The 14,531-nt window shown below is 57.0% G+C and overlaps 1 protein-coding gene across 3 annotated transcripts in view; it reads left to right on the top strand.

Annotated features, from left to right (window-relative positions):
* Positions 1-14,531, top strand: part of ITGB2 (integrin subunit beta 2) — a 45,947-nt gene that overhangs the window by 12,508 nt on the left and 18,908 nt on the right. For 2 of the 3 annotated variants that reach the window (XM_032176114.2, XM_032176113.2), the window contains exons 2-4: positions 8,321-8,381; positions 8,733-8,821; positions 11,968-12,148. In XM_032176114.2, the coding sequence (XP_032032005.1) occupies positions 8,324-8,381; positions 8,733-8,821; positions 11,968-12,148 (328 nt within the window). In that variant the 5' untranslated portion in view covers positions 8,321-8,323. Of the gene's footprint in view, positions 1-8,320; positions 8,382-8,732; positions 8,822-11,967; positions 12,149-14,531 lie in introns of those variants that run through there. The other variant, XM_032176115.2, reaches the window with a different exon arrangement.

The raw sequence follows: 14,531 nt of genomic DNA on the forward strand, positions 1-14,531 counted from the left end.
GCTGAGCCCATGCCTCGGCCCCAGGGCCAGTCCCCGCTGTGTGCCATCCTGAGCAGGGCCACAGAACGGATGTCCCACATGGCCAGGACCCCTGTGGCCACCTGACCCTGGGGGGCTGTGGTCCTCAGTGAAGCAGGTGACCAGGTGGGCTGTGGGGTTTGGTGTCAGCTCCGCAGCGTCACTGCCGCTCAGCGTATGAGTTTCCACTCCCAGCACTAAATGAACAGCTGAGCAACTGTAGGTGCCCCCGAGTGCTGGGAGAGGGGACGCTCAGCTCCGAGTGCTGGGAGAGGGGATGCTTAGCCACCCAAGGGCCTTTGCCCCAGGGGAGTAAATCGGGGCATTTCCTGGTGGGCGTGGGCTGGGCTGGAGAAGCTGAGCCTCCTAGCAGGGGCTGGCATGAGATCCAAACACTGCACGGGCAGCTGGACACTCCTGGGCCTCGGGCTTCTCACCTGAACCACAGGGTGGTAACCCCTGCCCCTCAGGCGGCATCGACGTGGCCTGCCTAGTGCACAGTGAGCCTGAGGCAACACAATCACCACCAGGAGACTCCCTGGGGAAGAGGCCCCCAGATAGCGAGGTGCCCATGAAGGAAGTTCTGCACAGGGGCCACAGCCGTCTAGGAGATGGGAGGGGTGTGGGGTGAGCAGGCTATTTGGTCCCCTGCAACTCGGTTTCCCCATCTGTGAAACAGGAGGGGTGGTCTGGCCAATTGTGCACACTCCTGCTGTCTCTATAGTCAACTGTGTAACTTGAACTCACTTCCCCAGGGCTCCTGCCAGGCCCAGCTCTGTCCACTCTGGCCCAGGCCAGGCCCCACCAGGTACCAGGGCTGTGGGGCATTTGCCTCTGTAGATGGGGCAGCGTGACGCCTGTGGCGGTTCCATGGAACAGGTCCTGTGTGGGCCCCCCTTGCCACACTCCTGTCCTGTGTTAGAGAACCATGGTCCCGCCTGAGGCCATGTCACTGGAGGCTGGCTCCTGTTCCCGGAAGAGAATGCCAGCTGCCACAGGGGTCAGTAACACAGGCATTCGCGCAGCGGGTACAGGCCAGGTCTCTGGGAAGCCCCAACTCAAGGGGCTCTGTAGTGGGTGCCTAGCAATTGTGGTGATGTGGGTGATACCCACCCCAAGCTGTACCTGGTGCCAGCAATGATCCCTCCCATTCTGCTTGGCACAAACTGACACTAACACGGGGCATTGATTAGATGGTTGCATTTGTCGATTCTGAGCCCGTGTGTGTAGAGCCCAGGCCCCGAGTGAACACAGAGGGCCCTGGTACTGTCCTGAGCAGAGGACACCCGGGGCTGCACGTTCTATCCGGCCATTCAGGGTCCGAGAGTGCAGGAGAGTTAGCCCCAGGGGAGCAGCTTCCTGCCCAGCTGATTTGTAAACAGCCTCGCTGGGGACACATGTTGGTGTGCGGAGTGGTGGAGGTTTCTGTGTGTGATGGAAACTTGGGGTAGGTGTTGGGGAAAACAGGTGCTGAGTATCTCAGCAGAGGGCAGAGTCCAGGAGTCCTGGAGCGCAGCTCGGAGCCCCTGTGCCGTGCCTAGAGGAGAGGCTGGCAAGCCCCCGTCCCATGGATGGGTGAATGGGTGAGTGACAGTGGCAACAAGCCCATGCCAGCAGGGAGGTCCCACTGCCATAAAGCGGCATCCTCATCAATGTCACAGTGGGAACAAGAAAGCCAGTGGCTTTGGAATCTGGAGGAGCAATTTCAGCATAATTCATCGGCCACCATGAAATTCCATTGTTTTTTTTTTTTTTTAGACGGAGTCTCGCTCTGTCCCCCAGGCTGGAGTGCAATGGTGGGATCTCCGCTCACTGCAAGCTCCGCCCCCTGGGTTCACGCCATTCTCCTGCCTCAGCCTCCCAAGTAGCTGGGACTACAGGCGCCCGCCACAACGCCCTGCTAATTTTTTGTATATTTAGTAGAGACGGGGTTTCACCATGTTAGCCAGGATGGTCTCGATCTCCTGACCTTGTGATCCACCCGCCTCGGCCTCCCAAAGTGCTAGGATTACAGGCTTGAGCCACCGTGCCCGGGTGAAATTCCATTTTTAAAATGTCCTTTATTCGTTTATCACAAAAAGAGTGGAAAATACAAACAGGAATAATGAAAATTGAAAATACTCATAGTGCCACCACCCAGAGAAACGCAGAATATTTTGGTACTGTGTCTCTGCTTTTTTCCCATAAATTCACTTTTACCTCGAAGCCAAGCTGCCCTGAGCAGCTGTTGGCACGTTTTTGTTGCGTGTGGGACTCCACAGCACAGGCACCAAAACTGCCAAAGCATCTTACAGGTTGACGGCTGCACAGGGAATCAAGATATTTTGGCTGAAAGCCCTGGTTCTTTCCTGGGGTGACTCATATGTTTCTTAACCAGTTTTCTTTCTTCTTTTGTGAATTACCTGTTCAGGGTGCTACAGCCTTGAAACATCCTTGAATGGAGTATTTACCTTTTTGTTATTAATGTCTAAGATCTCTTTAGAGATGAGGATTACCATTTACCTTTTGCACTAGAGAGATAATAGCTATTTCCTCTATGCAATTTGTTATGTACAACATGTGTCATTTTTACAGCCTGTCTTCTTGCTATTTTCCCGCTTAGCTTTTTTTTTTCTTTCTTTTGAGACAGTTTCACTCTTGTTGCCCAGCCTGGAGTGCAAAGGTGAGATCTTGGCTCACTGCACCCTCCGCCTCCCGGGCTCAAGTGATTCTCCTGCCTCGGCCTCCCGAGTAGCTGGGATTACAGGCGCCCGCCACCATGTCCAGCTAATTTTTGTATTTTTAGTAGAGATGGGGTTTCACTATGTTGCTCAGGCTGGTCTCAAACTCCTGACCTCAGGTGATCCGCCTGCCTCAGCCTCCCAAAGTGCTGGGATTACAGGCATGAGCCACCATGCCCGGCCTCCCCTTAGCTTTTATGCTGAGGTTTCCTTACTCTTAGATACCTATTCTTCTATTTCCTTTATTGTTTTATTCCCTAAAACTGAAGTCCCACACATTTGTGGCCATTCTTTTATGTCCACAGCAAGAGCATCCGGGGCCTCGGCCTCACGTCACCACCCGGGAACAGACAGTCTCCTTCGTGTTAGACGGAGGACAGATGTCCCCTTATCTAAAATGCTGTAAATATCATTTGATTTCCCTTTGACTTCAGGTATTTGGCAGAGTACTTTAGCATTCCTTATCAGTATGTGTGTGTGTGCGGGGCGGGGTGTCTCATTTTATTTCATTTTGCCAGAAATTGTGGCCTTTAAAATTTGTGCTATCAGGCCGGGCGCAGTGGCTCATGCTTGTAATCCCAGCACTTTGGGAGGCCGAGGTGGGCGGATCACGAGGTCGGGAGTTCGAGACCAGCCTGGCCAATATGGTGAAACTCCATCTCTACTAAAAATACAAAAATTAGCCGGGCCTAGTGGTGCGCACCTATAGTCCCAGCTACTCAGGAGGCTGAGGCAGAAGAATTGCTTGAACATGGGAGGCGGAGGTTGCAGTGAGCTGAGATCTAGCCATTGCACTCCAGCCTGGATGACAGAGTGAGACTGCATCTCAAAAAAAAAAAAAAAAAACAACAACAAAAACAAAAAACCGTGCTATCAAACTTCACAGATAGTCAAACCAACGGTAGGAATACGTCTCCCTGACCCTTGGGAAAATACACTTTTGCAAGGTCAGAGGTTCAGAGGAGACATGGGCGGGGTTTTCCTGCGTCCTCTCTGCTCCCACTCGTCCCTATTTGATTTGACCTGTTTTTGTCCCTGGATTTCCTGGAGCCTCTGTGATCCAAGAACAGTGTTCCAGCCCCCACCTGAATGGCACTTCTCTCCAGTTCTTTATCACGTTCCTACGAAGCAGAAATGAGTCCATCTTGATGCTCTGGCTTTTGGCTTAAAGGGTGGATGCCTGGTTTATAATCATCCCTTGAGCCTTCAGTGCCCAGCGCAGGGGTTGGCTCCCACCTCCTCTTCCTTCCAACCTTGTCCCCTGCCGGCATCGTCCATCACTTCCCGTGCACCTCCAAGTCACTTTGATGCGAGCGTGTCGCCTCTAAGACAGCGCAAGGTGGGTTTCAGCACGGGCAGGAGCAAGCTCTGATGCAACGTTCTAATGGGTCTGTGGGGCCTCTGGTTCCTTAAGCAGTCTCATCTTAGGGTTTTACGGGCTTGCAAAAAGGAAGTCTGAGGCTGGGCGCGGTGGCTCATGCCTGTAATCCCAGCACTTTGGGAGGCTGAGGTGGGTAGATCACGAGGTCAGGAGATCGAGACCATCCTGACCAACACGATGAAACCCCGTCTCTACTAAAAATACAAAAAAAAAATTATCTGGGTGTGGTGGCGGGAGCCTGTAGTCCCAGCTACTCAGGAAGCTGAGGCAGGAGAATGGCGTGAACCCGGGAGGCGGAGTTTGCAGTGAGCCGAGATCGCGCCACTGCACTCCAGGCCGGGCGACAGCGACAGCGAGACTCCGTCTCAAAAAAACAAAAAACAAAAAGGAAGCCTGACCCCGCTCGATTCCTCTCCCAGCATAGGCTCTGCGCTCTCTCTGCTGTCTTGCTTGAAGTTTCCTTTCTTTTTCTTTTTCTTTTCTTTTTTTTTTTTTTTTTTTTTTGAGACAGGGCCTCGTTCTGTCACCCAGACTGGAGTTCAGTAGTGCCATTAGGGTTCACTGCAGCCTCCCCCTCCTGGGCTCAAGTGATCCTCCCGCCTCAGCCTCCTGATTAACTGGGACTAGAGATGCATGTCTGGCTAATTTATTTTCTGTTTTTATTTTTTGTAGAGGTAGGGGTCTCACTATGTTGCCCAGGCTGCTCTCAAACTCCTGGCCTCAAGTGATTCTCCTGCCTTGGCCTCCCAAAACACTGGGATTGCAGGCGTCAGCCACCAGGCCGGCCTCTTCGTTTCCCGTGTTTGCTCCTGTTCTGTCCTTGACTTCTGTGAAAGGGTGTGTGTGATTTGGCCCGGATCTGCTGCAGATCTCTTCTGACACTGCTTTTGTGTCTCAGAGCCTGAATGTTCAGAGCTTTGCTTGCCAAGAAGTGGGTTTCTTGTTAGCTGTGTTCATTTGGTGCCCGGGAGGGAAGGACGCCCGGCCCTGAGGGGTTCTACTGGGAAGGATGAGCTCGTCCCCCTGGTCCTGCCCCCTCAGCCCCCCGCTTCCCCTGTGCAGGGGACTTGGTGACAGGTACCACTTCCTGCAGCTGGGCTGGGGCTGCCCCAGCACTTCCCTTTCAGGCAGGGTTGAGGTCAAGGGCGAATCTGATGCAAGGTTCTGAGAGGCCTGTGGGGCTGCGGATTCCTAAGCAGCCTCAGCTTTGGGTGTTGCACCTTAGGTCTTGGTAAGGGGGCCCACCTGCCCTTAGACGGGGAAGTCCAGGAGCTGGAGGACGAGGAGGGGACCCGACCCCAGTGGGGGGCAGCAGGGAGGGCCACAGGGTGATCAGGCTCCAGGACGGAGCTCTGGCGCCAGCTCAGGGGCTGGGGTGCGGGGGTGTCTGTGCTCTTCCTCCCCTCCTGCCCTGCAGCTCTGCCGGCTTAGCCTCAGGGCACCTGAAGTGTCAGTGGCCAGGCACCTGCCTGTTTGCCTGAATGCTGCCCTACATCTGTGCCTTACACATTCCCATCCCCCAGGGAGCTGGCACAGGCCCTTCGACCACCTCCAGGCACACGGAGGAAACCGAGGCCAATAGGCCTGATGGGGTCTTGGTCTCTCAGGCCTCAGGTGAAGCCCTGGACCTCCGTGGGCCATCCTGGCTGCTGGGCAGAGGGGCTGCCCTGCCCTGTTCTTCCACAGAAGGGAGGCCGGCTGCCAGGCTCAGTGCACTGCCTTACCTCCTGAAGCCGACCTTCGTCCCCGGCTGTTTGTCTGGGCTCAGCCACTGGCATCGGGAGGTGGGGCAGGGCCTGGCTTCTTTTGTGCCCCGAGCTCCGAGCCCCCCAGGGCTGTTCATGGAGGAGCAACAGTGGGGAGAGGGTGGCTCCCCGCCCGCCCCCTTCCTGTGGTCAAGGTTGGGGTGCTGTGGTCTCTGAGCCAATCCTGCTGGAATCAAGGTGCACCCCCCTCTCCCTGGGGGCAGGTGGGGGTGCCCGGGGTAACTGGGTGCCAGGTCCATATCTTGCTGCTGCTGGGGGCTTCAGTTTCCCCATTTGAGGGTACGAAGTGTTTGCATGCTGCTGGTCATGACTGTGTTAGGGGCAGAGACGTCAAGTCTGCGGCCCCAGGGAGAGCGTGGAGCTGGGGTGTGGGTCCTTACCAGCCTGGCTGGGGCTGCCAGGGGAGGTCTGCACCCCCTCCCCACTTGGCGCAGCTGCGACCTGGGGGAGTCCTGAAGCCGGCTGGACCCTGCACCCTGGGGTGGCTCCAGCATGCACAGGGCCTCTGGTCAGCTGAGGGGCTGGTGGGCACTCGTGGCACCAAGGTCAGTCCAGGCGCAGGACTTTGAGGGGGCCCAGATGGAGAGCTGGAACTGGCCTTGGCCTGAACCACAACCCCCAACGATCAGAGATGTGGGGGCTTTCAGACACAGGGTGGGCCCAGTGTGAACCAAAACCACCTCCTCCAGGAAGTTACAGCAGGGTGCAGGTTCTGTTTTTCACCCCAGGACGGGAAGGATCAAGGGTTCCCTTTTGACATTTTTGAATTCTGATTATAATTTTGCTGGGAACCAGGGAATGAGGTCACCTCCAAAACAACAGGACCTTGGGGCTGGTTGGGGCCTCTAAGCTGTGGGATCCTCAGATGGGCCCTTGGCGGGTGTTCCGTCGGTCTCAGAGCCCCCGGCACAGGTGCAGGGCTTTGGGAGGATGGAGGGGAGCCAGGGCCTGTGGCTGAGGGCACCCAAGCCTCCCAGGCCACAGCACAGCACCCAGCGCTGTCTTCAAAGTGGGTAGGCCCTAGTTTGGGGCTCTGCTGGCTTGGGTCTGCCTACTGAACCTTGGGTGACCCTGCCAGCACCACCCGAGGGAAGGGAGTGGGGCAGAAACGCCCCAGCAGCCTGGGAGGACGTGAGAGGAACTGGCATTTGCTGAGGGAGGCGTGTTGATCTTTGCTTCTGATAACAGCCCCAGGGTAACAGAAATGTCTTCCTGCCCACCATGGCAGGAAGGCTCCTGGGTACCCCTTCTCAGTACCTCTCCACCTTCTTGGTGCCAGATAAAAGGGTCCCAGCCAGCTACAACATTCTCAGGTCCTGGGAGGTCAGACCCAGGGGCCCACCTCACCTAGGAAGCCCTAAGACTCCCCAAGGAGCCGACCTAGGGCTGGTTTGGGCACCTCCAGGATGGAGGGAAGGGAGCCCAGGGGTGGAACGGCCCTGCTGCCTGCCAGGAGGTGCTGCCAGCCTCCAGCACCAGGCTGAGGCCTGCTTCCGTCATTTTGCCTCTGGGGCCGAGGGCCTGTGAGTGGCCGCCGAGCCGCCCCTGACTGTGGGTGCCTGGGTTAAGGACGGGGTGGGTGTGTATCTGGAAACATAAGGGCAGGACCCCGGCAACTGGTGGCTTGGGCAAATCAGGTGACTTTTTTCCCACCTGGCAAGGACTGCAGGGCTCCTGGGCAGGCCTTGCACACAGCCTGGCACCCACGGGCATCAAGCCAGCTTTCTCTTCTTGGCCGTGTTTCTGCCACAGAGAGACAGGGCCAAGCCCGGCTCTGCTCCAAGCACAGGCTCTGCTCACGGAGGACCTGGGGCACACGGGGGCAGAGTGCACACACCGGGTGTGTGGGGTTGTGGTGTGTGCGTGCGTGTACATTTGCACTTGTGCATGGTATGTGCGTGTGGTGTGTGTGCCTGTGTGGTGTGTACGTGTGTGTACGTGTGCATGTGTGTATTTGTATGTGGTATGTAGTGTCTTGTGGGGAGTATGGTGTGGGTAGGGGGTGTATACATTTTTGTGTACATATGTATGGTGTGACACATCCACGTGTATGTGTCATGTGTGCATGCACGTGGTGCGTACATGTGGTCAGGCATGCATCTGTATGCATGTACACGTGCATGTGTGGTGTGTGTACGTGTCTGCATGTGTGTGTGTGCCTGTGTTGTGTGTCTCTGCAGGGGCCCACTGCAGCTGTCCTGGGTGCCTGGCTGCTGAGCAGGTGTGCTGCCCTCACTGCCGGGCCCCGCATCCCTCCCTCCCTGGCTGTTGGCAGCTAGGCCCAGCGCAGCTGTGCTGGCCTGACTCTAACCTACCCCCTGCAGCAGGGACAGGGCCCCAGCTCCTTGTCCCAGGCCAGCTGAAGGGGAGCTTCGTGGCTGGTCAGCCCCAGGGGCTGGGCCTGAGACCGTCACCAACACCCCTTCCCTCCACAGGACATGCTGGGCCTGCGCCCCCCACTGCTCGCCCTGGTGGGGCTGCTCTCCCTCGGGTGCGGTGAGTTCTGTGTTCCACGGAGGGGACTCCACGCGTGACATTCCGGTCAGGGAGAACAGGGCCTGCCCGCATGTTCCCATAGACAGAAGTTCCCGGGAGGCTGGGGAAGGACCTTGCCACTGGGGGTAGGTCGGGGACTCAGGCCTCGTCTCCCCACGTGCCAGGAGGCTGTAGCTGTGCTGTTTCCCGAGGGCCCCTCTCTGCACCTGGGGGCGGTGGCTGATGCACGGTCTCCTCCTGGAGGCTGCCTCCCTGTCTTTCTGGGCCTCCTCTGACCCTCCTGCTCTGCTCCCCTGGGGTGTGGGCAGGGCGGCCCAGAGCACCCACTCACCAGCCGGCCTCGTCCCTCAGTCCTCTCTCAGGAGTGCACGAAGTTCAAGGCCAGCAGCTGCCGGGAATGCATTGAGTTGGGGCCCGGCTGCACCTGGTGCCAGAAGCTGGTAAGCGCCTCCTGGGCCCCTCCCCACCTGCCCAGCTCCTGGTTGGGGGCCCTTTCCTGCCCCTGAAGCCAGTGGCACCCAGAGGACCAACAACTCCATTTTTTTTATGGGGGGGGCCCCCAGACCCTGGCCTCACCCTCCCCTCAAGGGGCCCCTGAGGTTCTGATGTGTAGTCTATTTGGAAACAGGCACAGAACACACACTTGTATTTTTTCTCAGCCATTTCCGAGTAGGTTGTAGACATGGAGCCCTTTGTCTCTTAGTACTTCAAGGGAGGTCTTTCTTAAGAACAAGGTTTTCACTTACAAAACCACGTAAGCAAGTGCAGAAACACACGCGCTTCTGGCCCTGCATCGCCAGCACGCTTTCCCGCAGAGTCAGCAGGTTCAGGGCCAGTGACAGGACCCACCAAACACAGCCCTCATCAGAATCCAGGGGCTTTGCAGGGACAAGGTGGCTGAGAGGAAATGTATTTTGATACATGTATATCTATATTTGATAAATTCATGTATCAAATTCAGGAAATTCAGCATTGGTATCTCATTATGATCAAACCTACACACTGAGCATATTTTATTGGTTGTCCCAATGATGTCTTCATGAGCATATTTTCCTGGTGGATTTTGTCACCCAGGCTCACCCTGGGCTCAGCTGTCTCAGGCTCAGAATCTCCTCACTCAGCCTCACTCTGTGCTCAGCCGTCTCAGGCCCCAAATCTCCTAACCCAGGTTCACACCCTGCGCTCAGCCATCTAACGCTCTGAATCTCCTCACTCAGGCTAGCGCTATGCTCAGCCGTCTCCTTGGGCTTCTTGAATCTGGACCAGTCCTCAGCTTTTTTTGTCTTTCCTGTCCTTGGGAGTTTCTGAGGAAGTCAGGAGAGCAGCTTTGTAGCATGACCCTCGGGGTCTCGTCTGGAGTTTCCTCTGCCTGGACTCAGGTGTGCTTTGGCAGAGACTCCTCAGTGACGGTGTCCTAAGTGCCCATGCGAGGCACTGCTGTTGCCCCATCCCAGTCCTGGTGAGGTCAGCGTGGACGGCTCTGCTGAGATGGTACCCCCCCAGCCTCCCCATCCCGCTGCACAATCCCCTCGCAGCCACTGTGGGCTGGTGACGTTCTGCTCTCATCAAATCGCACCCACAGGCTCAGCATCCACAGAGGTCCCTGCCTGAAGCCGCCATCACTGCGATGGCTGCAGATTGGTGCCATGCGGGTCCCTGCCTGCCACTCACAGCTGCCAATCTAAGGAAGGGTCTCTCCTCTGCAGCCTCTCTCTCATCAGCGTGACCCACAGTTTTATTTTGTTCAGTAGTGCATGATCTGTGGCTGTCCTTTCTTCCCCGAGATGCTCAAACCCATTGGGTCTGGCTCTGTGTCCTGTCCATGTGTCCCCATTCTATTTTTCTGAGCACTTTCTTGCTTTCTGGAGCAACATGATGCTGCAGGCCCATCTTCACGTCCCTTGCCCCAGCCTGGAATCAGATGTTTTTCTGACGGCTCTGGTTCCTTTCCCTGAGAGTCCGGGCTCCAGCACCATTGTAGCAGGACAAGCCGCAGACAGAATTCCTCAGACACCCAGTTAAAGAAGGAAGGGCTTTATTTGGCCAGGAGTGTTGGCAGACTTGCGTCTTAAGAGCCAAGCTCCCCGAAAAAGAAATTCCTGCCCCTTTTAAGGGCTTACAACTGTAAGGGGTCCACGTGAAAGGGTTGTGATAGATCGAGCAAGCGTGGGGAACGTGACTGGGGGTTACATGCATCGGCTGACAGAACAGAAAGTTTTGCAACGCTTTTTCATATGATGTCTGGAATTTACAGATAACACAAGTAGTTTTGGTCAGGGGTTAATATTATTATTATTTTAACCACCAGGGCCGGGTGGTGGCGCCAAGATAGTCTGGCTATTCATCTTACTTCTGTTTCTTACCAACTTTTTGCTTTCGCCCTTTTCTCCTGTCTTATAAACTAGGGAAGGGGAGGGGTGGAGAAGAAGGGAAGGGCAGCAGGAGAAGTGGTGTCTCATTCCTTACCGTCAGCAACTTCCTCGTTTCTCAATTTTGGGTCCCACGGGGAGCGGCTTTGGGGCCTCCAGCCCACGCCACTGTGGCGAGCAGCCCCCGGAGGAGAAGCCGGGTGGCTCCTGTCTGTCCTCGGACTGAGCAGGGTGGCCAGGTCCCAGGTGGAAACCACCTTGGTCAGGCTGGGTTTTTTCCCTCCCCTTTCTGGAGGTTTTCAGCTCCTCTGAAATAAATACCTTTCAGTGAGATTTGTTTGTTTCTGTGTAGATTACATTTAGGCTTTCTTTTCTCTCTTGCTGGGATGCTTGCTGATGTACTTTTATTTCTGGAGGACTTTAAAAACTTCTGTGGTTCCAAAAGTCAGAGCCCTACAAAGAGGCACCCTGGGGACTGTCTCCCTCCCCTCCCACCTGCCCCTCTGCCCGTGGGACTCACCAGCCTCTGGGGGCCGGACTTATCCTCCTGAACTTCCCTCTGCAAAAGCAAGTGCACAAACACGAACTTCTGGCCCTGCATCGCCAGCACGCTTTCCCGTAGAGGCAGCAGGCTCGGGGCCAGTGACAGGACCCACCAAACACAGCCCTCACCAGAATCCAGGGGCTTTGCAGGGACAAGGTGGCCGAGAGGAAAGCGCCCTGGCCAGACCTCCCAGGCTCCCCTCCAGCTTCTGTTCTTCTAAACTCTGAGGGGCTTGGCCCAGAACATGCCCATGTTCTGGCTTTCTTAGGGGTCTAGGGACTGCCACGTTCCTTTGGGACAGAGCAACTCCCTTGGACAAAGGTTCTGCTGATGAAGGGCTTGAAGCCCCTGGGCCAGCTGCTAGAGGACGCTGAGGCCTCTCCTCTTGGGTCAGCCTTGGGCTGGAGAGTGGGTCCTGGGTCCTTTCTGCCGCTAGAGGTGGAGGAGGAGGAGATACCCCACCCCCCAGGGCTCTCCTTTGGCAGGGAGCCTGCGGGGGGAGCTGTCTGGGAGGCCGGAGGAGCTCCCTGTCTCTGTCCACAGGGAGTTCTGTCCCAAATTCCAGGCGCAGAGGAGGAGGGGACAGGGTGGGTCCTCAGTCCTCGACAGCCAGTCAGCCTCCTGCAGGCCCCGCAGTGTGGCCCCCTCCTGACCCCTGACTCCCCCTCCCCAGAACTTCACAGGGCCGGGGGATCCTGACTCCATTCGCTGCGACACCCGGGCACAGCTGCTCATGAGGGGCTGTGCGGCTGATGACATCATGGACCCCAGGAGCCTCGCTGAAACCCAGGAAGACCATGATGGGGGCCAGAAGCAGCTGTCCCCACAAAAAGTGACGCTTTACCTGCGACCAGGTAGGCTTGGCCTCAGCGGGGGTGCCAGGCGCCCTCCGTGCTGGTTGTTGGCTCTGGCTGGGAGCCTGGCCCTGCTCTGGGGTGTCAGGGCTGCCCAGAAGGGGCATGTGTCCAGGTCGGACGGCTGTGTGGGACAGTGAAGCCCCAAGGCTGCTAGAAAGCTGAGCTCCTCAGGGCCTTTCCGCTCCGTCCTCAGGTCCCCAGGCGGAGCTGCCCCCGCCCTTCCCATAGGTGCCCGGTGTCTGCACTCTCGCAGCCCGACGTTCTGCACCTTTTTTTTTTTTAAAGGGAGACCAAACCATCAGGAAAACACTATTCCATTACACACTCAGAAGGCCAGGGTCCTCTTAGAAGAGTAAAGGTTCTGATAAGTCTTGCAGCCGAGAGACCTAAGTAACTGTTTAAACCAGTGTTGCCCAAACCGACCTGACCAGAGCACCTGTTTCAGAACACAGTCCCCTGTCAGTGCTTTGAGAAACGCCCTCCTTATCGGTGGCTCACACCTGTAATCCCAGGACTTTGGGAGGCCGAGGTGGGTGGATCACTTGAGGTCGGGGGTTCGAGACCAGCCTGGCCAACATGGTGAAACCCCATCTACTAAAAATACAAAAAAAAAAAAAAAGATGAGCCGGGCATGGTGGTGCGTGCTTGTAACAGCTGTGGCAGGAGAATCACTTGAACCTGGGAGGCAGAGGTTGCAGTGAGCCAAGATTGTGCCACTGCACTTTAGCCTGGGCGACAGGGTGAGATTCTGTCTCAAAATGAAAAGAAGGGAAGGAAGGAAGGAAGGGAGGGAGGGAGGGAGGGAGGAAAGAAACGAAGTGCCCTCCTTGCTCCAGGAAGGCGAGTGTGGTAGTGCAGCAGATGGGAGAAGGAGGCCTGGTGTGGCCACCGACCTGTGACCTCCCAGGCCACAGTGAGGCCAGGGAAGGAAGGGGAAGCCATCTCCCAGGGAGAGGGTGCAGACGGGGCCGGGGTGACTTTACAGGAACCAGCTGGTGTCGGACAGGCTGGGGCTCAGAGCTCCACCCTCAGGGGAAGCCCAGGTCAGCAGCCACTGAGTTAGCCTTGGGACAGAGTGGCCCAGGGTGCAGGCGGCCAGGTGAGAGCCAGCAGCAGCCGGGAGGGAGGCGGCTGGGAGACAGTGAGGGACGGGGCCGAGCCAGTGGGGAGGTCCTGCACGAGCAGGGGCCAGGTGTCCCTGGGGACAGCAGGGGACAAAACCCCACCCTGGTGGTAGGGTCAGGCCTGCCCCTCGCTGCCCCGTGAGCAGGCACAAGCCCCTTCGCGCTGGAACCTCCACCTCTGACCTCAAACTCGAGGGCCTGGCCCTGTGGCCCCTGGAGGCAGCTCTGATGTATTTTCCCCACGCCCCACTTCACGGTGAGGAAACTGAGGCTGACAGAGGTGTTGCCTGTGGCCAGAGTTTGTGCAGCTCTGTGGTGCTGGAGGTGTCAGGAAGGATCGTCCTGGAGGGTGGGGGTGCGCCTGAACGGGGCATCCTTGTGCCGTGGGGATGGGTGGGGGAGTGGCTGCCACGGCCTGGCATGCATCCCCACTGTGCAGGGGGCAAATGCTGTGGCCTCTGGGAGGGCACGGGTGAGCTCAGGTGGGTGCAGGTGAGCGTAGGCAAGCTCGGTAGAGCACCAGGGAGAGATCTTACAGCACCCCAGGGCCGCAGGCTCCCAGAGCAGGGCGCCAGGATCTGGGAGGGGAATGTCCTCTCGCGGGGTCCTGGCCCTACCCCCGCAGCCTGCTGGCCCTTCGCTGAGCCTCCACTCTGGAAGGGAAGGGACGGGGCCCCTTGGTGAGCCACCAAAGGCCTATGTCTGTGCCCTTTGACTGCAGCACGGCCCCCAAAGCCAAACACATTTACTGTCTGGCCCTTCACAGAAAGTGCTTGGGGTCCTTGGCCCAGAGGCCACGTGAAGCCTCTGAGGGCTGCAAGGCACAGCAGGGCTAGGGCCAGGGCCAGGAGTGCTGGGTGTGAATGTGTGTGTGTGTGTGTATGTGTGTGAGTGCGTGTGTGTATGTGTGTGAGTGCATGTGTGTGTGTGTGTGAGTGCATGTGTGTGTGTGTATGTGTGTGAGTGCATGTGTGTGTGGTGTGTGTGTATGTATGGTGTGTGTGATGTGTATGTGTTTGGCATTGTGTGCGTGGGGTGTGTGTATATGTGTGGCACGTGTGTGTATGGGTGTGAATACATGTGTATGAGTGCATGTGTGTGGCATGTGTATATGTGTGTGGCACGCATGTGTGTGTGAGTGCATGTGTGTGGTGTGTATGTGCGTGAGTGCATGTGTGTGTGTTCGGTGTGTGTATGTGTGTGTGAATGTGTGTGTGTGCATGTGGTGTGTTTGTGTATATGAGCAAGTACATGTA

Source organism: Hylobates moloch, unplaced genomic scaffold (genome assembly GCF_009828535.3).
Source record: "Hylobates moloch isolate HMO894 unplaced genomic scaffold, HMol_V3 SCAFFOLD_14, whole genome shotgun sequence".
Taxonomy (NCBI): Eukaryota; Metazoa; Chordata; class Mammalia; order Primates; family Hylobatidae; genus Hylobates; species Hylobates moloch.